The sequence below is a fragment of the Orbicella faveolata genome, unplaced genomic scaffold, assembly GCF_042242905.1.
Source record: "Orbicella faveolata isolate gen_17 unplaced genomic scaffold, um_ofav_v1 contig_24, whole genome shotgun sequence".
Classification (NCBI taxonomy): domain Eukaryota; kingdom Metazoa; phylum Cnidaria; class Anthozoa; order Scleractinia; family Merulinidae; genus Orbicella; species Orbicella faveolata.
The window spans coordinates 1,969,815-1,994,074 of NW_028301552.1; the positions used below are offsets into that span (position 1 = coordinate 1,969,815).

At 37.4% G+C, this 24,260-nt stretch overlaps 1 protein-coding gene across 1 annotated transcript; it reads left to right on the forward strand.

Moving 5' to 3' along the window:
- The first annotated feature begins 69 nt into the window (after nt 1–69).
- On the forward strand, nt 70–23,850 carry LOC110045828 (AT-rich interactive domain-containing protein 4B-like). Its single transcript, XM_020751452.2, has 21 exons — nt 70–225; nt 1,371–1,487; nt 1,610–1,675; nt 1,803–1,893; nt 1,990–2,069; nt 2,187–2,243; nt 4,336–4,379; nt 5,182–5,269; nt 5,401–5,454; nt 6,135–6,217; nt 8,479–8,573; nt 9,451–9,651; nt 12,028–12,122; nt 15,886–15,986; nt 16,634–17,102; nt 17,701–17,771; nt 18,078–18,457; nt 19,070–19,129; nt 19,716–20,552; nt 21,602–21,745; nt 21,988–23,850. The coding sequence occupies exons 1-21, from the start codon at nt 223–225 to the stop codon at nt 22,095–22,097; spliced, it is 3,246 nt and encodes a 1,081-aa protein (XP_020607111.2). The 5' UTR covers nt 70–222; the 3' UTR covers nt 22,098–23,850.
- The last annotated feature ends 410 nt before the right edge of the window (nt 23,851–24,260 follow it).

Consider the following 24,260-nt stretch of genomic DNA (forward strand, 5'->3'; position numbering starts at 1 on the left):
AGCAAACTGAGGTCCACTGGAGGAGGTTCTGAACGGAACGTCCAATCAGCGATAAGGACCCCCCATGGCCCCTGGTTGAGGAGGGTAAGTCGAGCGTCCTTGTTGTCGGCCATCGCAAGTTTCTCTTCAGTTTGAAGTTTTCGTTGGATTTTTGGGTGATCGTAGGGACGGATTGCTTAGCGCTGCTGACTGTGGTCTCAGGACCATAGATTAAGTTTCCTTATGGTGAGTTGACTTAAAATGTGCAGTAGTTTAGTTGTGTTTACGTTCACTCCGAGAAATTTTTCCATGATGTTCATTGTCAGTCCCTCTTCTATTTCTTCACTTTACTTTACTCTTGTTTTGTAGTTTGTAGAAACAGTCCGGAGTTTTGGCTGTAATATGTTACGTTAAGTTGATCCTTGCAAAGAGATGCAACTTCCTGTAGCGTACAGTTTAAGCTTGGCAGCAATTCAGTCGTCGTAAGGTTCAACTTTTAGCGCACACTTGCTTGAGGCATGGAATACTCGAAAACAGAAATGCTCTTACCAAGAAAAGCTCGGAATCTAGCCGCTCAATTGTTTGTTTACGTCTTGCATATGTTCCTGATTCTCTGTAGTCTTAAAAGAAAGCAGTGATGTGTCTGTGCAATCATACTCTGTTGGTTAAATTGCTAACTATAAGCTTACTTTGTTACTAGTTGGGTTTAGCTTTTAGCTTTATCTCACATTAGTCTTCCTACTCATTTCGCATCTCTGTCGGAACAGTTCTCGAAGCAAATAAAGGTATTTTCGAATATAGCGATACCCTTGTTGTAGATATGAATGTTAAGCTGTGTTATGCAGGGAGAAAAAGAATGAGCGATTGCTTCGAGACAAGCATGTTCTGTCAACTTGGTTAGTTGGTCAGGACATGTTGTTTACGAATGCTCATTCGAAGATTTCTTACATGCTTTTATAGTACCAGGTATCAGACTGAGCAGAACTCAAGATTCTGTAAGCTGATGAACTTAACTAAAAGTATTTTCTAGTCAATGGTTTTTGCTGTGGAATTATGGCTTGTTACTGAAATGAAAACCTCGGTTCGTATACAGTACGTTGCACGACGTTTACACGATAACACTCGATCTGCAGTCGTTGCATTGTGACCGTGCTCGTATCAACTTGCTAAAGCCACTCTCTCTTCCTCTTAAAGTTGTTGCAGGGATGCCTCATTTTTCAGCCTTTGCTTCTGATTAAACCGGCACATTTGCTAACCGCTGGTTTTATGACAAGTCAACATTAAAACTCAGGGAATTTGGGATAAGATCATCTATAATTCAAAGCAACTCCTTGCTCACGTCATTAATTGCTCCAAACCTCGTTCCTTTCTGTTCTTTCATCTTTCGTCAGGCACAGCCTTCAGAGGAACCCCCATTCTTAACGGTAGGAACGGATGTTAGTGCCAAATATCGAGGAGCTTTTTGTGAAGCTAACGTGAAGGTTGTGAAGAAGCTTGTCAAATGCAAGGTCAGTGAAGATTGAAATGGTTTCCCCACACGTTACTGCTGTGGATTTCTGTTCTTAGAGGCGAGAAAGGCCGTGTTTCTCACATCCTTTGTTATTTTGGATTATGTTCTTGCTTTCTGTAGGTTACATTTACTAAAACAAACACTTCGGTCACAATTAATGATGATTGTGTCAAAGGCTCTTTGAAGGTACGTTCTCCTTTCTTTGTTCAGGCACCATTCTCTCGTTCTCTTGTCGATCTCTTATCAGCTGATGTTGTTCAGTATGTACTGCTTTTCTGCCACATGTAAGATGTCTCTTTTCTTCTCACTGAAGGTGGGAGCAGTGGTTGAAGCCAAGAATCCCGATGGCCAATTTATGGAAGGAGTTATAACCAAACTCACCGACGCCAGCGTCTACACTGTTGGTAAGAATTCTTTTTCGTTATCTAAGGTACCGGAGAGGTAAGCTATACAGAACCAAAACAAGCTGTTAATCACATATATGTTTACTTCTCTTCAAGTTTTTGATGATGGCGATGAAAGAACATTGAGAAGGACTTCTCTGTGTTTGAAAGGGGGACGACATTTCAACGAAAGTGAGGTGGGCATTAAATGAGTAAATTCATATTCCAACATGTACATTTGGAGTTGCATCACTTATGAGGAATTCTACACGCACGTGCTTTTCTTTACAATACATTGTTTTTATTCTTTCCAGACCCTTGACCATCTTCCCCTCACAGATCCTGAAAATTTTGGTACCCCAGTTGTGCAGGTAAATAATATTGTGACAAATCCAGTGTTATATGTACTGAATGTGTTTTCAGTTTTTTTTATTTTGTTACAACTTGTGCATAGTCCAGCAAGTAACATGGCAACAGTCTTAGTGTCTGCACTATAACTTGCAAGTGCAAGCTCACTGTTACCTGTACATAACTTGGATTTAACCTTAACATGATTAGCAACATTCTCTGATATCTCAAGTGATTTTGCAGATGGAAACCATAAAAGAATTTTTAGTTGATGTATGGAGGGCCAGTAGTTTGCCAGTCCCTGACTATAAAGTGCTTTTCCCTCTTTCATTTATTATTTATTTTTAAAACAAAACAAGAAGATCTGTTAGATCTTAAAACCGCGCTTTTAAAATTTAACTGTTTTCTTAGCACTACAGTCGCAACGCAGTGCACATTCAAAAGTAATCCTTGATGATTCATTGATTACTGTAGACATCACATCACTTGATCAACACTGACTGTACTATTGCACCATCAGTCGTAGCCGTTGCGAAATCTCCGATGACGTAATAGTGTTAATCTGGAACTTTCTTTGGGATATATATGGGCATGAAGATACGAACACTATTAACAACAGCTTTCTTTCTTAAAAGTCAAGTTTAAATTTAATTTTTTCCTTGAGTAAAGGGCTAGCAAAGAAGTCACACGAGTCACATTATTCAAGAATTACGTTATCGACGGCTATCTTTAGTACGGTGGTTATTTCCCTACCAATGACGTAATCATTGCATGTCCTGACATGTTCTTTGCTTGGCTTGCAAATATTTCATTTTCCTTCTGATCTATGAACTCGTTGCAATGAAAGAGCCAAAGAATTTACTTCATTTGCCTAAAACCACAAGAAATACTCGCAAACTTGCAAATAAATTGATGACCGTCGCTTCTGGCAAAATAAACTTCCAAAGTAAACACAATCTTATTAGTCACGTAGCGAAAGTGAAAGCTGCAACGTCGACGCATTCCATGGCTGACGTAATACCTTTTTTTAGCGTATTTATTATTCCCTTTGAATCCAACGCTTCGATAAAACCAAAAGAAAATATATTTTACCCACAACAAAGGAAACAATATCCGTAAAATTATCCGTGTATTAATGTTTTAACAGCTTCTGGCGGAAAAAACATCACACGTTGCGTGACTCGGAATTTGGCTGAGCGGAGGTCTGCGTCTGGTCACTGACAAAAAAAAAAAATAATAATAAACCACGGATAAACCTAGAACCGTGCTCGGCCCATGGCCGCACGGTCAATAATCACCGAAGTAAAGTCGAGAAAGGCAATACTGGAAAATGGTTTTAAATTCCACATGGAAGACAAAGAGAGAAAACAACCCTTGCACTTGGGAAGGAAGCTATCAAATGGTTGGCAACGTTAGGTTACATGAGACGATTTTCTATCACAACATTGTGCGAAAAACAAAATTCGGGCAACAATGTTCCAGGATTTTTAATGGCTTTCAAAAGCCTGCAACATGTTGTTTCAAACAAAATGTTGTATTAAAAGTTGCCCTATACTCCATGTGAGAAAATTTCGATTTTTAATTCAACATAAAAAAGAGGCATTAAAAATCGGTTAGTGTTTGTGGCAAAAGGTGCATTACAAGGGTGCGTTCACTGGTAAAGCAAGCAATTAAAGAGCCAGTGGCATGGGTATATACACATAGTTTAAGGTTGTCGTAAAACCTGTATCTGTAGAAATAAAGAAAATTTCCAGTTGTATTTGTTGTGACATTATTCCTAGGCACTGACATCTAACATTATACAACTGATTGCAAAAACTTAAAGGGAGGGGGGAACAGAAATAAGGAAAGATTGTAAAGTTTAAGTTTGGTAGTAAAATGAGAGAGATATAATGTTCATTATGTGATCAGTTCCTGATCTCTAAAATACTGGTTGGGTGCTCTATGCTCAGAGCTATGGAATGACTCCTAATGAACAAGGATGTTCACTCAGTTCATATGTTATACACGTACTGCTACGATCAGCAATGTGGAGAGTGTATGATCATGCTATATGTCCAAGAAATTTGCCTTTGCATTAAATTTATCAAAGCACTGAGTTCATTTCTTTTTCAGGATGGAAAGAAAAGGAAAAAGAGAAGACTAAGTCAGGCAGCAAGGTAATGTACAGTTTCCATGGTCAATTGACACTAGTCAAAACAAGGTATCCGCTGACCAGTATCACGTGACCATATCACGGGCTCAAGTTAAAAGCTCGTTGAGGTCAAGTGTTTTTTTGATGGTGACTGCTGAACAAGTACTGAGTTTTTGTTGGATTGTGGGCTCAACTGAGGCTAACTTGTTGTAATCAGGACTGGTTAACACCAAGGCAGGATTAAAGTGCAAAATTTTCTTGTATAAAATTGTTGTTCACGGCTTATGTTTTGTGTAGTTTGAGGTTATTCAAACTCAAAACAGAAGGCCAAACAATATAAACAGAGAACCTCACCTGCAAAGTTACAAGACTGCAAACAAATTTCTCGCTTATCCTGGGTTAGCTTAATCGGGCTTTGAACAACCCGGATGGAGCTAGGCTTTTAGGCTTGGCTAAATCTCTATTAGAAATATGTATGCCATGTGGTACCATAGTTCTGGGGTAAAGTAAAAAAAAAAAATCAAACAATGTGTCAGAGCTACCACATGAAGGCTATTGGTAAGCCTGTTCTTGAGCGTTGGATTTACTTTGTAATCATGTCATTTTTTTCTAGTTTATTTATCCCAAGGTTAAGAAATAAACAATAGTAACTGTTTGTTATAAATTTCTGAAATGTTGGCACTGAGATTCTGGCAGTATATCAAAACATTATTCCTGAGTTGACGATGACTGTTCTTCATTCAGTTAAGCACCTGTCTACTTGACAGTGTTTTTATGCTCTTGAAAGAATTTTTATCAATTGTTAATTTTCATTTTGTTCTTTTAAGTATGGATGATTCTGAAACAGAGCGAGATGAACAGAGATCAGCTCCAACAAAGAAGAAGTGTTTATTTGATGACAGCATTGTTGGCAAGGTTTAGATAACTGTCTCTGCATTATTTGTGAATCTGGGGTTTTGTAATACCTCAGGAAATAGCTTTTTCTGGTATAAATTCTTAATTCTTAATTGTTATCAAATAGTTTCTTTTTTTTTCCCTTAATTAAGGTTGTCATTGTAGAAAGTGGATCAAAAAGGAGAAACATGTGGTTTCCAGCTTTGGTGAGATTTCCTTGCTATATAGTACTAATTTGTAAAGTTGTCTCACAACCCCTCAGTAATAATCAAACAGGGATTTTATACCTGTACCTGTTCTGTACACATTCCTTATATGGTCCTTATATATTCTGTTTCCATTCCATTGACATTCTGCATGGAACTCATTCCCAATAATGTGTTCCTGGATGTAAAAATATATATATTCTTGTCAAGGCCATAAAACAAGGCTACAAAAATGAGCCGCCTTGAGCAGCAACACTTTAGCATTTTTCACTGAATTTGAAAAAACAAGAAAAGATATAATTTTGTGAGTGTCATAACCTTTTTTTAAATTTTTTTTTAAGAGTGCTGTAACCTTATGTACGAGTAAAACAATAATTGTTGGTCTCATTTTTTTTCAGAAACTATTTATTAATTTTTTTTTTAAACAAAAATGCAATAAAACTAGAACATGTAGTTATTTTTCACCATAATTTTTTTTAATCCAGATGTGTAGTCACCTTTGATTGGATAATATCAGTCTGTTTCTCTTTTATGAGATATGCTTCCTTTTGTCATAGTCATTGGAGAAAATTTGATTGATTGTGTATGAAACAAAAAACCTGTATTGTTACTAAGGCTGGGTGGATGGCAATGGGTGTTCCACTGATTGATAATATATATACAATTTTGTGGTATTGCAGGGTGTCAATCCAAGTAAGAATGAGGTTGACTTGATGAAAACAAAAGAGAAATGCCTCGTCCGCTCTTTCAAAGATGGAAAATAGTAAGTTGATGACAAATGTAACAGCAACAGCTCTAAAACTGGTTGATAACTTAACTATTTATTTTTACTTTAGAGAACTGTTTTTATAAAAAGAGTTTAGAAAAGTTAATAGTACTAGTTACCAACAAAGCTATTTATCTTTGTTCAGTAAAGGCTCTTTTAAGCCTTCCCCCAAACAAAGCAATATGGTATATTAAGTAATATGGAGACTTTTGAGCTTTGACGCTTCATGTGAATCAGTCGTGCAGAGAAATAACAAGACTTCCGGTAAACCTTGGGATTAGCACATAGAAGATAATTTTCCTGCCCTATGCTTGGAATAAGCCTTTCAAAGAGACTTCTACCAATCCAAAGAAGATGCAGCTTTTTTTACCGTGGACTTACAGTACCACTCAAAAGTAAGTTACCACCTCTCATCTTGTTTCTCTCGAGACAAGAGTCTTGCCTTGTAAGACGAGAGTGTCGTCTCGCAAGAACCATTGAAGCGTATATTTTGGAATAAATTACAAGCAGTTAGCTTGCGAGAAAACAATTAATTTCTGGCGATGCTGTGAAGTTTACCCTGCGAGAGCATCTGGTTTTGTGGGCTCTTGTTTTAAACACCGCTTCGAGAGAGCCAACTTTAACTTACAAGCGAAAAACTTAAATGAAAGTGATGAAAAACGAACATCAAAGACGTTCACCAAAACTTGCGTTCGGTGGTCACTTTAATTATTTCATTGCAGCATGTTGATTTTGCATAAGCAACAGCATTTAAGTCGAAACCTGCTTTGCAAGACCCAACACTATCATCTCAAATGAAGAAACTGAATGGAAACATTTTTTTTTTATCTCAAGTAAAGACGTTGGTGAAAGTGCTTGAGTAATTGATGAGTTAAGTGTCAATAGTTCCCTGATTATTTTTAGTCCATAACACAGTGAATTTGCATAAGTGTGCATGTCCTTTGAACTCACTTTTGAATCGAAAACTGTTGTTTTCATCAATAAAATTGAATGTAAACAATCTTAGAAATCGTATTATTATATGGCCTGCTCCGTGAGCGGGCAAGATGAATCAAATCCTGCGTTGTGATTGGCTACCCAAGCAGGCAAGATGGAGCTATCTTGCCCACTCGGGACTACCCGCCGTGTCCCGCAAGAAAAATTTCCCAGAAAGCCATATAATAAATCCTTTATTGACCAAGGTTGTTTGGTCAAGATGGCTGAATATTGGCCTCATTCTTTTTTTGCGAGTTCATGGACCTCGACTCAATTCATCTCAGTCCATAAACACCCAAAAAAAGAACTTGGCCAATATCCACCCATCTTGACCTCACACTTGGTCAGTAGCCCATATCTATTAACCAACGGAAAGAGAACTTTGGTAAATCTGTACATGCTCCATCTGACAGGGAGAAAGGAAGTGAATTTTTGATTGCACAACAAGTTGAAAACGTGACCTTTGCTAACAAAACACAAACACACGTGGCATCCAAAGAATTGGAACGTGAAATAGACCGCAGAAAACGTCAGTTTGAATATTGAAAGTTATGTATTAAGCAAAATAAAATGGTGGTTGTTCTTGATCTTAATTTCATTGTTAAATGAGCTTTCCAAGCAAGTCAACCTCAGTTGAGCGATTGATGGAAAGATTGCGATCTTTTGGTCAAATTAGTTGTGTTGATGTTGAACTCACCTACGTGTACATGGGGCAACCAAGTTAAACGGTCTGTTGATCGATCGATAAAAGGCAAAGTTTTGCTGCGTTGTTGCTGTATTGTTTGCTTTACAATAAGCTATTAAAATCTTGCAAGAAGTTCAGGCAGCCGTACTTACAGTTTTTTAAAGCTCTCGTGAGACAAGACTGTTGTCTTGCAAGACGAAAGTCTCATCTCTCGAGACAAGTCTCATCTCTTGAGGCGAGAGTCTCGTCTCGTGAGAAGATAATCTCATCTCGCAAGAAGGTGGTAACTTACTTTTGAGCGGTACTGTAATGAGAACCCTGGGTTACAAAAGCCTTGGTGCTTCATGTTAATTATTCATGCAGAGAAATGACATGATGTCTATTTTTGAAGTAAACTTCAAGAGGCACCTAATAATACAGTTGGACCTGACTAAAAATGGCTATTTGCAACTCAACACATTTCCCTTGGATTTGCCCTTCAGTCATTTACTATTGGTTCAACTGTAATTTTCCTCCCTGGACAATGCTTTGAAACTGATTTCCAAAGAGATGTTCTGTGATGCAAACAATGCTGTCTTTTTTTATCCTTATTTTTCAGCCATGTGATAAATGTTAAGGATGCAAAAGATTTCTCCAAGGATCAAGATCCAGTTCATGGTGTAATGAAAGGTGAAAACAGAAAATTAAAAGCAGGTGGGTATCTAGCTGAATTGATCATGTCTCTTCTCATTTTTGAATTACGTGTCTGATGCAATGAGGCATCTTGAAGCATCTTAAGTGTGGGTCATGGGACGTAATATCTGATGTCTAGTTTGGAAATAGTGGAATGGGTTATCTCAGTAAAATCACACACATCAATGGATGGCAAAGTTTTTTGACTCCCACCCTTCCCCCTAATTTTTAACCCCTCCCCTCTCATGTCCTGCTTGCCGGTAGGATTTCCTTTTTTTGGTGGTCGTAAAAGTTTAATTTACACCTAATAGAAAAGATGATCAGAGTGCATTCTGGAGATCATTTTTGTTATTTTCAAAACTAAAAGAATGTTCTTGCAATGTGCTTAAGTAGTGACAATTACATAGTTATTTTGACACATTAAAAGAGAAGGAATGCCCACTTTTAATTTGAAAATTGCTAACTTCACCAAGCGCTTGCATAACTTGGTTTCTCTTTTTAGTCGTATAGTCAAACCCCTAATAAACGGCCACCCTCCGGGAATAGGGGTTGATGTATGTTGAATGTTTTCGCATAACAGTGAAAACAAAGTGGTCTCTTGATGATTTTTTGAAAGAAAATAGTCTTTGAATGATTTCATAGTTAAATGCTGATGTAATTTTGACATTTAATTCATTTGATTTATGTTGTTGTTCAAACAAACAATTTAAGTCTCAACAGCTGATTTGACAAGAGGGGTGTGTGGATTTTTTCTGGAATAACCCAATGATAAAAATTCCAAGACCTGCCAAATTGGGATAAGGTCATGCCTTGAATCCTAACTTGAAACCTGCATATATGTTAGAGAGAGGGATTAGCGAGTATTGAGCTGTTCATATTTTGTTTTATTTGTCTTCAGCTGTAGAAAGAGCACTGACTTATTTAGACACTGGAAGAATTCCAGGAATCTGGGAGGAAAATTCCTCTGATGTAATAGTTCATGGAGACAGTGAAGAAGACTCTAAGAAGCCTCATTCTTCAGAAGATGAGGGGAGTATTGAAGAAGATGAAGAGAAGAAGGCTTTTAAAGAAAAGCTAATGGCATTCATGCAAGAGAAAGGTAAAGAAATAAAATATGTAAATAGCTTAATATAATGAGGGAAATGCTTTACAGTTGTGGACTGAGAAACTTGTGGTCCTAACCTAAATTAGAACAATAAACAAGGTAGGTTTATTTTACACCCTGTACTTATAGTAATTAGACAAATAGAACTATTCAAAGTTCATGAAGTCCCATTAACCAAATAATAACACAAAATTCTAATGAGTTCTGGAGTGGAGCAAATTAAACAAGTAGTCTTCATCAATCTAAATATCAGAATTTGTTTACACACAGGCTTTCTAAAGTGCCAGTTCCCCCCCCCCCCCCCCCCAAAAAAAAAAATTTTTTTCCTGTAATATAATCTACTAGTTTCTAAAATTATCGCGATGGATAAAATCCCTTTGTTTCTACAGGTATTTGAATATGTAATTTCTATGTTCACAACCATGCAAAGTGGGATCTGGGATGGGCTACTGCTGAGGTCACTTCGGGAACCGAGCTAAAACACTCAAGAGACTTGCAAGAGCTCTCAAAACATTTTTGGGTATTTGTGATTCATATTTTATCAAAACTGGACAAGATTTTTAAGTGAAAGAACTGTATCATCTAGCATTACAATTCGGAGTCTAGGTAGGATTTGGACGGCTGTGGTGTATGTGTTTTTTTCCATTTCAAAGTGCAGCCGGGTCACCAGTTGAGATTGCCGCTTTGTAATGTAGGCTAGGATCGACAATTTGCTGGTCAATTTGGGTTATAAAGGTACAAATAATGGTTGAAGAGTTAACTTACAGCTATTAAAGAGTCGGAAAGATGTCAATGAACATGAAGAGTTGGTAATTTGACTTTTCAGAACATGCAGATTTCAGAGTGTCAAAACACAACCTTAAAATGCGATGTACTTCTCCAGATCAATGACTGAAAATAGTTTTAACGTAAGAGATAAGCAGAGATGTCGGCAAACAATATCTGAAGGTGAGGTAACTTTTCACTTCGTTATTGTCAACCAACCGTAGTTCAATTACTGTGTGCGAACACAAGCATCGCAAACTACACAAATGTGCATATTTTGTACCAGTAAATCATGGAAAATCCTTCGACAACATCTTGAAAAGAGGTTCAGTATAGTATCAGTTAACTGAATACATTTCTAATCACTGTTAGTTTGAAAAGTCTAGTTTAGGTATGCTAACAACCTGGGAGTTCTCGACTTATTAGATTGTGTTTAGGGTGACTGACAAGTGCATTCTTCTTTCAGCACAACAATCTCCACCGGTAGCTAGAGAGTCAAATAATAATAGTTTGTTTCACTTTCCTCGAATATTTATCAATTCTTGATCTATTCTAAGTTTGTAATTTAGATATGTTTCATTCCTCAAAAACAAAGTTCAAAGAACAAAGCAATTGTGTACGCAGAATGGTCAGTGAGAAATGTGGCCAGATTACGACCTCTGGCATGCGTGTATTTTTATTAAAGTCCACAAATACATAGCTAGTCCACCAGGTCGAAGCTTCAACAATCTTGATCGCCTCATTGTAGGACGTAGGTTTTGCTTACTATTTGTTTAGAAAAGTTACTATTTCAAGTATAGAAAACGCAATGCATTTAATTTCTTTACCTACAGTTTCCATTATTTATTTTGGTTTGGTATTCGGAAGATTGTTCAAGCTCAGAATAGTCAGATGGCTTCCAGCTTTTCCCAAATTCCTGTTTTACGCAGTACCTTGACAATGTCAAGCTTTCCTCTAGAGAATATACCGACCATGAAAATCTGTAGGACAGTAGCAGCGAACGCGAGATCGAAGAAATCCTCTATGGCTCCCTGGCTTTAGTTTTGTACAGATCAGCCCACTTTGGTCTTTTTCTCATTTCCAATCAAGTTTCATAAAGATAGAGGTATTGAATGAAGAGGAGTACTCTATCCTACGCATTCTGTATTGCTACTGTCTCCAACAGCACATCTTCCTTGCATTCTGCAATGATTTTGACACACACTTTCGCATGTATATTCTTCTCAGAAACAAAATATTGTTATTCCCGAAATGACATCAGAAGCCAACTTGTCCCATTCTCCTCTATTCCTCTGTTGTGAACATGGAAAAAGGCAATTTAACAAACTTGAAAATTCATGCAAAGTTAACGAAAGTAGTTACAATGATATTTTTTGGCAGTGGTGATTAGGAGAAAAATGAAATTGATATTAGGAAAAAAAAATTGGGGTGTTAGTGGCACTTTAAGTGTTGAGTAAGCAGTGTCGCCAGCCCTAAATTTAGTTTGTCTCCATTTTGCCTCTTCCTTTTCAGCTTGTAGTTCTAAGGCCAAATGGGCCACTTGGCTCATATGCAGACTTAACCTTTCCTGATGGGATTCTCAATGGTCTTATTGTAAATTTTTAGGAACACCAATTGCAAGACCTCCAGTGTTGGGAAATCAAGATTTAGACCTATACAAACTTTATAGGATAGTACAACATCATGGAGGCATGGAGAAGGTAACTAGTGGCACACTATCCTCTATTGTTGTTAGTTGTAATACAGTAATAGCCCACGTATAAGAACCTGGATTTTAAGAACCTGTTAGGCTAAAATTTTCATTTTAAGCCCCCTCCACATAAGAACCTATTAAGGCTAACATTTTAAGTTAGGTTCTTATCAGTGGGGTTGCTGTAAAAGTGTATAGGTAGAAACTGGTGAATTAAGATCACTTTTTTTTTTCTTTCAAGCTTAAGTACCATGTTGTATGTCTATTGTGTTTGCCATTCAAATAATTCCCCAAGTATTTTCAAGTACTGTACTCTGCTACAGTATCAAAGAAAGGTTTCTGACCATCTCCAACTCTGTGAGAATCACAAAATATTAAATGTAGAATATAAAAATATATCCCAATGAAATAAATAATTGTAAAATATCAAAACAATGTAAGTTCCCAATGAGCAATGCCTCAGCTTCTCAACATGAGTTGCTTTGTTATGTTTTGTTAAGGACATATACTGTAACGGCACTGAACTGCCTATAGGCATTGCTCTATGGTACAAATAAATGATTTATACTGTATTATGAGATGATATTTATAATATATATAGTATATTCAGATGAAATTCATATGAAAATATAAGAACCTGTTTTAAGAACCTTGGTAGCCTAAATTTGCTTTAAGTACCATTTATATAAGAACCTATTTAGGCTAAATTGAAAACTTCAGGTTCTTATATGTGGGCGATTACTGTAGCTCTTAAGTGTTTTGTTTCTTGATTCTTTTTACTCCAATCAGCTGACTACTAAATGTCACAATATTTTGGTAATTTTTTGTAAATGTACAGTTTACCTTCAAATAGAGGTAAACTTCAAAATCAAGGCTGTTACCTAAGGAAATTTGTAAGGAGCCCAGGATAAAATTTGCCATGGTCAATCTTTGGGAGGGAGGGAGGCGGGTGTTGGAGTGAGTTGTGGAAATTTAGGGGAGGGGCCCAGGGTAGCCCCTTTCTCTCTGTTGAGATTTTCCATGAGACACTAGTATGGTCTAATATCAATCAATTTTTGGAATCAAGCGTTCAGCAAAGTGTTCAGGTCATGACTGAGGAAGAATACTATTTATGGTCAAACTGAACAAAATTCAATAATTGATGTATCCACACAAGTGCTGCAGCTTTTTTTCAGCACTGAGCTTGCAGTGCACCGTAGGCGAATTTCAAATATAGCTGTTTCCGGCTGTTTTGTGAGCAGAGAGAGACTTTGTTACTGGTTTTGGCCCATATTTCTAGTGATAAAAGCAAAACAGGATCAGAGTAGCTGTTGTTTCTTGTTTAATTTATTGCATGAATGAATTTTTAACCGATTTCATGAGCAACATCCCGGGCAGTCAGAATGTGTGTTAGCCAGGAACCCTTAAATTTAGGGAACAAATGTACAATAATTGGCAATGGTTGGCAGGCATTTTATGTTGGTAGAACAAAGTTACAGTCATTGGACTGATTAGATGGGAATGAAAACTCCATGTTTAGGCCTTGAACAAAACTTAAGTCGCCCCCACTTGTAACTTAGGCACCTCAAGCAACTGGGCACCTGTTAGGCAGCAGCCTTGAAAATACAACATAATTAACCCATAAGAATTTCTTTTTCATAAGAATTTTCCCATAATTTTCTTCTATGCATGACACATGCTTCTTTCTGGCTCTTTTGCCCAAACAATTGATGCTAAAACAACCCACAATTTCATTCCGTTTTTTCAGAGGAAAACGTTTAGTGGTTTATTGTTTGTATTTCTGGCCCAGTTGATCCTATTGTGCTGGTTTTAGCATACTTCATAAGACCTTTTACCAATATAGCAGCTGATTATCTAAGACAATTTCTGGTGTGAACACTGATGGCATTACAAGTGGTAGAAGAACCATGTTTCCCCAAAGCCAGTTTAGGCCAGTGCAGGTGTAAGTGGGATAATTGGACATGTACAATAAAGTAGTAAGGTATTGAGTATCCAAGGACCCAGCTGATTATTACTGTTCCAAGGTATTTGGAATACAGTACCGGTCAAAGGGACTGCAGCATTACACACACATTAAGGGCATGTACTACATGCACATTACATGCAGTGTCCACACACCTTACACGCACCTTACGCGCAAATACACGAAAATGCGTGTAATTACACGCGGTAAACGTGATATTATGTGTAAAATTACTTGCAGTCATTCAACTGGATCTCATTAAGTGCATGTAATGGGAATGAAATATTACAAGTGCGTGTAATTAAAACAAAACATTTACCGTGTAACATTTACCATACTGGACAGCACTGCGATACAGTTTCCTTAAACCGGCCTACCCCCTTACAGTAAAAGTATTTATCCATTGTAGTTTCAACAAGCGGCACCAGCGGCGGGCAGGCATGCTAGCTAGGATTCACTGAGATAACAGAACATAAACATATAATGTCTCTTTCAATTCTAAATTACAGCAATCAGTGTACTTTAAATCAATCCAGAGATTCATTAAAAATATTTCGTTCTCCGAAGCATTCGGAGTTAACCGGTGTTCAAAAGCTTTTCCGGCCATGTTTTTTTTTTCTTTTCATGAGAAACAACAAAAGCACCAGCGACTGACAAACTGAGGCTTGATGGACATGAAATAACAGCAAAACATGATATTTTGCTTGAGATTTTCAGTTAATTTTTAAACATCAGGTATCCTTCTTTAAGTTTAAAAAGCCGTTGAAGATTCGTCATTAATAGCTCAGAAGCGAATGTTCTCCATCTGAAAACATTGTTTTGATGTGGTAAAAATGAAATTCGATCTGTTTCTTGAAAAGCGTTGCCTAGCACGTGACCAAGATCTACCCCAGGTGGAAATCCTGTGCAATGTGAGAGTTGTTTTGAAATTAGTCACTGCTTCATTTTATTCCATACGCGAATACATATACAGACACGCGACGATCTGTCAACCAGACTTAACCCACAGATGAAAATCCCTTTGTTTTTCTCGACCTTAGCTTATCAGTAGTCTGAGTGAAATGTATTGTAATTTAAGCCAAATAATCGAACGAACCGAGTGTAAATATTGCGGGTTTACACACGAATCTGATGAATTGAAAATTAACAAATTCGTCTAGATTTTGTGAAAAAAAGTTTTGATTCTTCGCTGTTAAAATTAAGAGAGAATCCGCGAGTTTCTGTTTGAATCCCTATTTCATTGTTATCAAAGGAACAGGAGTTGACAATGACATTTCTTGTGTGGGTAAATATTACATTGCGACGTACATTGTATGTGTTTTAACGTAAACGAAAGCTCAGGGATCTTTCAGGGGTTTGATGTTAAGCACAAGTGCGGACTGCTACAGATTAAGAAAGAGTATTTTGATAGGTGCTCAAGCTAGTCCAGTAATTTAGCAATGCTTGTTGGCTTGTGAATTTACTTTTTGTTGTGAACATTGAAAGTCGCATGTTTCGAATACAAGTTAGTAGTGGCTTTTTGGTTTGCAAAATACACGCAACTGCGTGTATGAGTAACAAAGGTTTCTTGCTCCAATTAAAATACACACATTTGTGTAAAATTACACACAAATGTGTGTAACTACCAGATCAGTAAATTTTACATGCATGTAATTACACGCACCTTACACACACGGGCCATGCACTGTCCACGAATACTACACGCAGACTACACGCATTTTACATGCGTGTAGGTGCTGCAGTCCCTTTGACCGGTACTGTATGAAAGATGTTTTATATAATAATTACCAATGTATTCTAACTTTTGCAGGTTTCCAGTGAATCATTGCTTTGGAGAAAAATTTATCAGCAAATGGACATTCCAGTTGTTCCACCAAGTGCATCACATCACATTAAAATGGCTTACAAAAAGTGTGTGTTGTTTTTTTCAGTGTTGTTGCTCTTTGAGTCTCTTGTACCCTTGATCTAGTGTGTAAATGTCACTGTTCACAGTTTCAGCTCTCTTGCAGGCCTGGAGAGTGATCAAGTCCTCAGATTTACACATCACTGCTTTTATTAAACCCACATGTATATACCTTCCATTTACATCTGAGTTGTGAATTTCAACAGTGTGGAGACTTAACTGTGCTTTATTCTGTTCAAAACATTGGAATACAGTATTGATTGAAATAGGGACATATCATACAATGTAGACATCAAGCAAACAACCAAAAGCATTGATTCCATTCCCAGGATGCATAATTATTAATTGAGAATAGTTACTCTCTAAAACTCAGAGCATATTATATCTCTTGGAATATGTCTACTAAATCTTTTGGTTGTCATCAGTTTATGATGGCATTCATTGGTAAATATTGTATGGTCAAGTTTTGGAAAAGATTTTTTCTCATTAAACAATTTGTTGTGGCATCAGCATGTAGCATCACTTGGTGAGCCTCAATATTGACCATTATGGAACCATACAGTATACAAAAAGATTTAGAAACCCAGGATTGCCCAGTATTGTTTAAAGAGGTTTTAAAGGTTGTTTCAAACATCTTTTTTCTGCTGTTATATAGATATCTTTACCCTTTTGAAGTTCACGAGAAGGAAGGACTAAATCCATTAGCTAAAGACAAAGTTGGCGAACAGAGCATTAGTAATGACAAGAATCTCAAACCAGAAAGTCCTGACAGTGCCCAAGACAGCAGTGATGAAAAACATCTGGAGTGTTTAGAACCTTTACCAGACATAGATGATGATGAAATAGTTGTGAAGAAAGCAGAATGTAAACAAAGCACAAGGATCAGGGAAATGAAACGTCAGCAAAGTCTTGATAATGGAATGATAAGTGAATCTCAAGCAAAGAGCCCTGAGGAAGATGTTTCTGTGGATGTCGTCAACAGTCCTGAGTCTTCATCTGATGTGAGTGAGCCACATTCTGATGGCAAATCTGATGTGGCTGTGGATGAATTAAATTTGGAAATTGGTGATAAGGTACAAGTCAAGTATGGAAGAGGGAGAAATCACCGGCTTTATGATGCCAAGGTATGGTCAACTAGTTAAGATTTTAGTAGTAACAAACTCTTGTATACTATCAATTTGAATGATCATGCCCTTCTTGTTGGTTTAATTACTCATTTTAGTAACCAACCTCTCTTGCTAATATAGTTAGTCAGTCAGTTTTAGACTCTAAGCATTTTTTTTTCCCGTTTATATATTAATCTTATTCGTACACATTTGTTGAGTGACCCTCCCAGACTGGCTGCATGTACTTGCGGTTCAGCCTCATGCAATATGTTCACTTGTTGTTGTGTATCTAAAATCTGTCGTGAAAGGTACTGACATTTTTCAGGAATAATTCAAAGGGGTATCACTGGCTGTTAATTAAAGGCCATATTGACAACGGCATCGCTAAATGGATGTTGGGTGCCTGAGACATCCAGGAGCTTCCACTATTGGCAGCCAACTCCTAGATGGTGTAAATTGTGTGTTTATGACATTTCACTTGATACTAGCAACTGACGAGATTCAGAGTATAAATCAAAACTGTGATCTTAATGGTTTGAACCACATGGTGGCCTATGCAACACACGAAACAGTCAACAAACTTATGAATGATAATCAGCTTTTGCTTTTATTTCAGATAATTCATATTGACCCTGAATCTAGTGAAGGTGCAATTTACTGTATTCACTATGCTGGTTGGAATAATAGGTATGTAGAATGCTCATTACATATACTTGAAGGAACCAACAAGCGATTAAAGAAGCGAATGATGAGTTTAATGGACAAATGAAATGAGCAAGCAAATAATAAAAAAAAGAATGAGCAAACTAATGAAGTCCTCGTATAAAACGTTTTCAGCTAGTGCTCATTTTCAAACTGAGACCAACAGTGACCTATTGTTGATGTTGGTTACTCTCATAACCTGTCTGCTAGTTCATGTTACATGTTGATCACTGTTAGGAAAAAATCTTTAGATCACTTAAGTTGCAGCAGCTTTGCCCCATTTTGTTCAAGGTATGATGAATGGATAAAGCCTGAAAAGATTGCAGGATGGGGTACAAGACAGACAAGGAATAGAACTGGCGGTACAAGCAAAGGACCGGATTCCAATTCAAAATCCACTCCTAAGCCCATGACAAGGCCCACTACAAAGCCTGCTGGCAGGCGGACATCTAAAGCAGCAGTGGCACCAGCCAAGGAAGTAGTTACTAAGCCATCATCAGCATCAAATGGTTCTAAGTGCGTACTGAAGAGACCATGCTCTCCTTCCACAAGGTCTGGATCAGTGTCACCATCTCTTGGCAAGTCACCTAAAACTGGCCCTGGCAGAGGTACAGGCCGCACAAGGTCAGAGAGGAACTCGCTTTCAGAGGTGTCGAATGGATTGGATGAAGGTAAGATGGCTATGTAGAAATGATATTTTAAAAACTGTACACTGACAGTCAGACATGAATTTGTGGGAGATTAAGTTATGTGTTTACTTCCATTTTTTGACGTTATGAACAACGAATGTTTTATGGCTTAACGTTCCTTGCCCAGCTAAGTTGACCAGTGTCTTGGTCACTGACATCTAATTATATCACATTACATGAAGAAAAGCACATGAAGCCATTCACTTCCAACTTTCACTTTCATCAGTGTACAGAGGGCAGCGATAAAATGACTATAGAAGGATACTTAACAAGCAGACTTATTGTTATGCTCACTGTTCCTGTAACCATAACTCCTGTGGTCTGCGTAAGGTTTTAAATGTTTCAAAGGAACCACTTTCTCAAGAAGCTCAGAGATTTGTCTTTCCCCAAGCAATGTCATGACCCTACAAGGACAAGACTTGTAGTCAACTTGGATGGGCATGGCTTATGCATGTCATCTAAAGCTCAACCTTCATGTTCAAATCGAAAAAAATATTTTGGGACCAAACACATCTAGACTTTGTAGAGATACCAAAACCACAAGAGCCCTGCATGCAAAATAGGAATTAAAACTTATCATATCCTTTTTTTCAGTGAAAAGTCCTTTGTCAAGAAGGCGGCAAAAGTCAACTACACCAGAACCATCATTAACCGGTAAGATAATATAATGGATGCCAAAAAGTTCTATTTTCAGCATCTGCAGTAGGAAAAAAGACGGCAACTGGTACATTTACCCATAATTCTTAGAGCACGGAAACTTAGAAAACGCTCATAAAAATGTACAGAAACGTTCTAAAACCATCAAACCTAGCACACACAATGTCAATAGTACAGTGACAAATACTGCAAAAATTTGGCTTTCGTTGTACTTTTTGTACTGTATTAGGCTCGCATGGTGTTGTGGTAAAATGTACAGCCACCATCTTATTTTTCTACAGAGGATTCTTAAAGAAGAAAAAATGCTCCCCAGGAGCATGGGCCACAGGCACAAGTTTGTATGAACAACTAGGAATAGTCCTGTTACTCACAAATGGGATACTAATCCATTGCAAGTTAACTCCAGTATTTTGCTGTTAATGTTCTTGATGGCGGGGAGTTTATTGCCTGTGAGCAATTTTTCTTCTTTTTTCCCTTAAATGTGTTTTGTTATTACATTGTAACTGTATTATTTGGTGTGGGAAGATTTCTGAAAAATATAGTAGGTAAATTGCTGACTGTGGCTTTATTTTCTTGTAAACAGAGCAACAGAACAAATCTGCAGATGTAGTGAACCATGTTCAGCCAATCCCTGAAGTAATTTCAGGAGAAACAGAAAATACAACAACTGAGGAAAAGAAGAATTTTGTGTGCAGTAGCGAATCAGTGGATATCTCAAAGAATTTAACTTCTTATTGTGGAAATGGAGTGTCATCTGAAATTTCTAATGTGGAGCAAGGATCTGAGCACAGCTCTGGTAATGTTAATGGAAAAAGGAAAGATAAGAGTAAGAGAACTGTAAATGGTTTAATAAAAAGTGTTGCATCTCCAGAAAGAGTTAGTAAAGATTTCAAAGACACCAGTGAGACATGCCCAGAGCCCAAGAAGGTCAAAGTTGAAAATGAGAACAGTATGCAAGACAGAGATGTTGAAGACCTGCTCAGTGACAACACAGTAGTTAAGATAGGAAATCAACCACTGCAAACACTGGGTACCACAACTACCATGGAAACAGTTTCAGCCTCCTCCTCATCAGAGGACACTAAACTAGATCTTGTCAGTGATTCAGCGGCATCCAGTTCTGCTCAGTGTAGTGATGACAGTGAGAAAACTAATGAGCCAGTTGATAATTCTCCTAGGAGAGATACAACTGAAAATACTTGTGAACATAACAGTACTGAAAAGGATAGCAAACCGGAGAAGAAAAATTCTGAGCATCATCACAGGAAACATAAGAAAAGGAAGGAAAAGAAGAAACATCGCCACACGTCTGGTAATGACAGCACAGGTAGTGACGCTCCAGGGAGTCCAGTGTATAGTCAGTCACAGAGAGTATTTTCATCACCCCGCCGTCCCAGGATGTCATTTGACATGGATCTAGGTAAGGCTAGCACCAATCTAAAGATCTCCCACATACATGTACAGACCAGAACTTTATACTTTTGCCTTTTAAGGCTGATTTTCACTAGCGACAGAGATACGATCTAGTGAAAATCAAACCGACGGAGTCAGAAGAAGAACACCCATTCTGCTTATGACTCTGTCGCTTACGATCTAGTGAAAACTAGATTGTCGGAGTCGGAAGCAAAAGCAGAAGAATAAACCAATCTCGATTCCAGGCCTTATGATTGGTTGGTTCTTCTGCTTCTGCTTCCAACTCCAATAATCTGTTTTCACTAGATCATAAGCGACGGAGTCGTAAACAGAATCGGAAGAAATGGAAACGTTCTGATTCTTCCAACTCCAATTCTGTCAAGCTTATGACTCTGCTCACGACTCCAATTTTCGATTTTCACTAGGTAGTAAGCACTCTTACGTCTCTGACTATGACTCCAACTGCGACTCCGTCGCTAGTGAAAACCAGCCTTTAACGAACACAAAATCAATTTTAATTTATAAGTCGTCAGTGAAAAGGTGTTTAAGTTTACCAGCAAAAATATTGGTCATTATTTTCTTATTTGGTATGTTTGCATAAAGGCAAACATTTGTAAGGTTTAATTAACTCACTTTGATGCAAGAAACATCTTTCTACAGACTGTATATGTTCTTCCTTGAAGAAAAAGTATCATGGAGGATTAAACCTATTGTGGTCAAAACTGTGCTAAGATATCCTTACTTAAAAACAGAATACAGTTAGAACACCAAGAGAGTAGAATCAACTGAAGAGGAGGAAATCGTGGTCTGTTTTGGGGGCATTCTGGAAAGGAAGATGTGAGAACTTGAAAGAAACTAGCCAAACATTTTCCAGTCACAATCCATTTCATCATCAAAGATACTCAGCAGCAAGGTTTCTGTTTTGAAGTGACCCCAATCCACTTGCTACTTCCCCTTTAACATTTCAAGCAGCCAGCATTTTTAAGAGGACTTTGCAAAGCTTTCTGCAGACATGTGAAAAAGAATTTTAAGTTTTCTCTTGTATTATTTTTCTAGAGGAAATTAAAGCAAAGGAAGATGGTGGGGAACGTATCAGGTTACTCCAGGACAAGATAAATGAAATGAGGAAAATGTACAGCTCCCTTAAAGCTGAAGTCGCCAGTATTGACAGAAAGAGGAAGAGACTCAAGAAGAAAAGAGGTGTGTTTCTATTTTTTTCTTCACCTTTTTACCAAGAAAGCAAGCGAGTTCTAATTCTTCGAACCCTTTACGAGTTTTTTATTATTTTCCAGTTTTCTCAAGAAAGCAATTCAGAGATAAATGGGAATGCCTCTCTGATTGAGATCATTTCAAAATGTAACTCACTATCCATGCTGATGGCTATGGGTTTTGAAACATACGGTATGAATAGTAATATGTTGTATCTTTCTGTTGTATTGCAGAAGCAGCCGAAGCTGAAGAGGTTCATGAGGTACATAAATCTATACCGTCGTCCTCGTCATCATCACATGCCATACCCTCTCCAAGCATCCCTCCTGTAGAATGTAGATAACAAGGAAATTTTCCTGTTGGTATTGAATCTTGATTGTTCTTTTACATAACAACAAATCTCTTTTTCATATCCTCTGTAGAGCAGTAAAACTCAGTGCCCTTTGTAGAGGAGTAAAACCTTGCTCATAAGTGGCTTGTGCAAAGATGCAAAGAGAACTACTTGTGAATGAGTAGTCTTTGTAAGCGTTTTTGAAAGAGTTATCAAATATATCTTTTGTAAGAAAATTTCAAGAAAATGCTTTCCTCAATGTTGAAGCTTTACAGGTCTATGCAATAACATAGACTAGAGTGGAAAGTATTTCTATTTCACATCACTTCCCCAAAACTAATTTATCAATAAAGATGGCTTGTGTGGCTCTTAAAATTACCATCAGGAAAACTGGGGACCTGAATTTGGCCTGTTATTTAATGTGGATTTCAAATAATTATTGTACAGTATCAAGATGATGTTGAAAATTGGTTATCACCAGCATTGTTTTATGTGTAAATGTAATTATGATGAGAGCCTGAGAGACTGAAATATCTCACTTGGGTCTAATACGAAGGAGCTCTTCCTTGTCCTTGATCGCGTCTCTAAGAGAAGATAAACTCGCTGTGTTTTAAGTCATTAGGTATATAGATATTTTGCATCATCCCATGCAAGGGGTTTGATGATACGTCACTCCTGAAATTGTGAATGTCCCATAACCCAGTAGTAGAGCTTTATTCAATCGAGTTGTAAAACCAAAACCAAGCCACCTACCAGTTAGACTACTCGGCCAACAGAGCAGTTTGAGATCGAGTGCCGGAAGTAGTCAGGCAATTACTTAACCTAAATAATGGTCTGATTACATTCGACATTTAATTGAAAACCGCTCTATTGCAAAAGTTGACGTTACTTATTTTTTCACATGCAGCTCATGTTTTGTGAAAGTTTAAAAAGTGAAGTCTCGTGACTTCACCTAAGTCACGCAATAGTAGGCATGTCATGTCTATTGGACCGCGCAATACAGGAGTGGCAAAGATCAATCTCTCTTCTTTAATTGCTTTTACTTTGTGTATTAGTAACCCGTTTGAATGTTTGTCAGTTTAGAAACAAATTATCGCTCAAGGTAGATATATATATTTAATGAAGGCCTTTGGTGCTCCATATTTTATACTTAAACATCCCTGTCGGCTTGTTTCCGAAAAACGCTTTTGGGGGATGAAGAAGTAAATAAATATTTAAACTTTTTTAAGGTATTGCAGAAATCGATGGAATTAAATTGCTGTGTCAATACGTTAAAAAGGCATATTTTTCCGTCTCTCTAGTAACATATATATGAAAAGAAACTAACATCATCATTATTTGAATTTAGTGGCGATTTTGTGTTGTAATCCTAGCCTTTTTCTGACTGTACGAGAGGTCTTCACTGTACATGTATTTAATGTGCTCCGTCAGTTTTCTTTTCCAAGCGCAGTTACTCGGTAACTTTTGTGGTCTTTCTGGTCTTAGATTTGACTCTTTGTAACTATCTTTTAGGTTAACAAACAAACAAAGCAGGTTTTGATATGTATAGAAGCTAAATGTGACAAATAATGGACATCATGTGAACATGCTACATCATGCTATTACAGTTAATTGTGATATCTCTAAAGCCTCGTTAAGTAACACAAGTGCAAGTCACGCAAGCGTCTTCAAAAGAGGTGCTACTATTTAATTCATAGATTCATGTAAGAGTAAAGCGACGGCTATAATTCTGATAAATAAGTTCGTGAGTGAATGGACAAAGTAGTTTTAACGTATCCTTTTATATTCATACACTTATGGTCACAAATAGAATTGATTTGTAGCTTTCTTGTGTTGGTGGGTAGACAAGTAACATGTTTCTGACATTTTTAAGACTTTTTATTTTATGATGTATTTTAACAGTACCCGCTTCTAAGTTATTCCCTGTGGATTGTGAATAAAGACTGCTATGCTCTTCAAACAGGCTGAATCCAATTTCTGGTTAATTTTGCTAATTCAGTCTTGGAGACTGACTTGGAAACGGGTGGATATCACCCGAGTCGCAAAGAATACATGATTAAGTCAAACTTGATTTTAACTGGGCGGCCTGGGGCTGAACGGTTTATGAGGCACTCGATATGCGCCAACACAGATTTCGCGGCTAAACGTACAATGAATGAGCCTTTCATCCCGTAC

Excerpts from the sequence above, each read along its gene's own strand:
- LOC110045828 (XM_020751452.2), top strand. Across the intron at positions 5,270-5,400 it reads ATGACAGCATTGTTGGCAAG|GTTGTCATTGTAGAAAGTGG; the intron begins GTTTAGATAACT and ends CCCTTAATTAAG. Across the intron at positions 6,218-8,478 it reads TCTTTCAAAGATGGAAAATA|CCATGTGATAAATGTTAAGG; the intron begins GTAAGTTGATGA and ends CTTATTTTTCAG.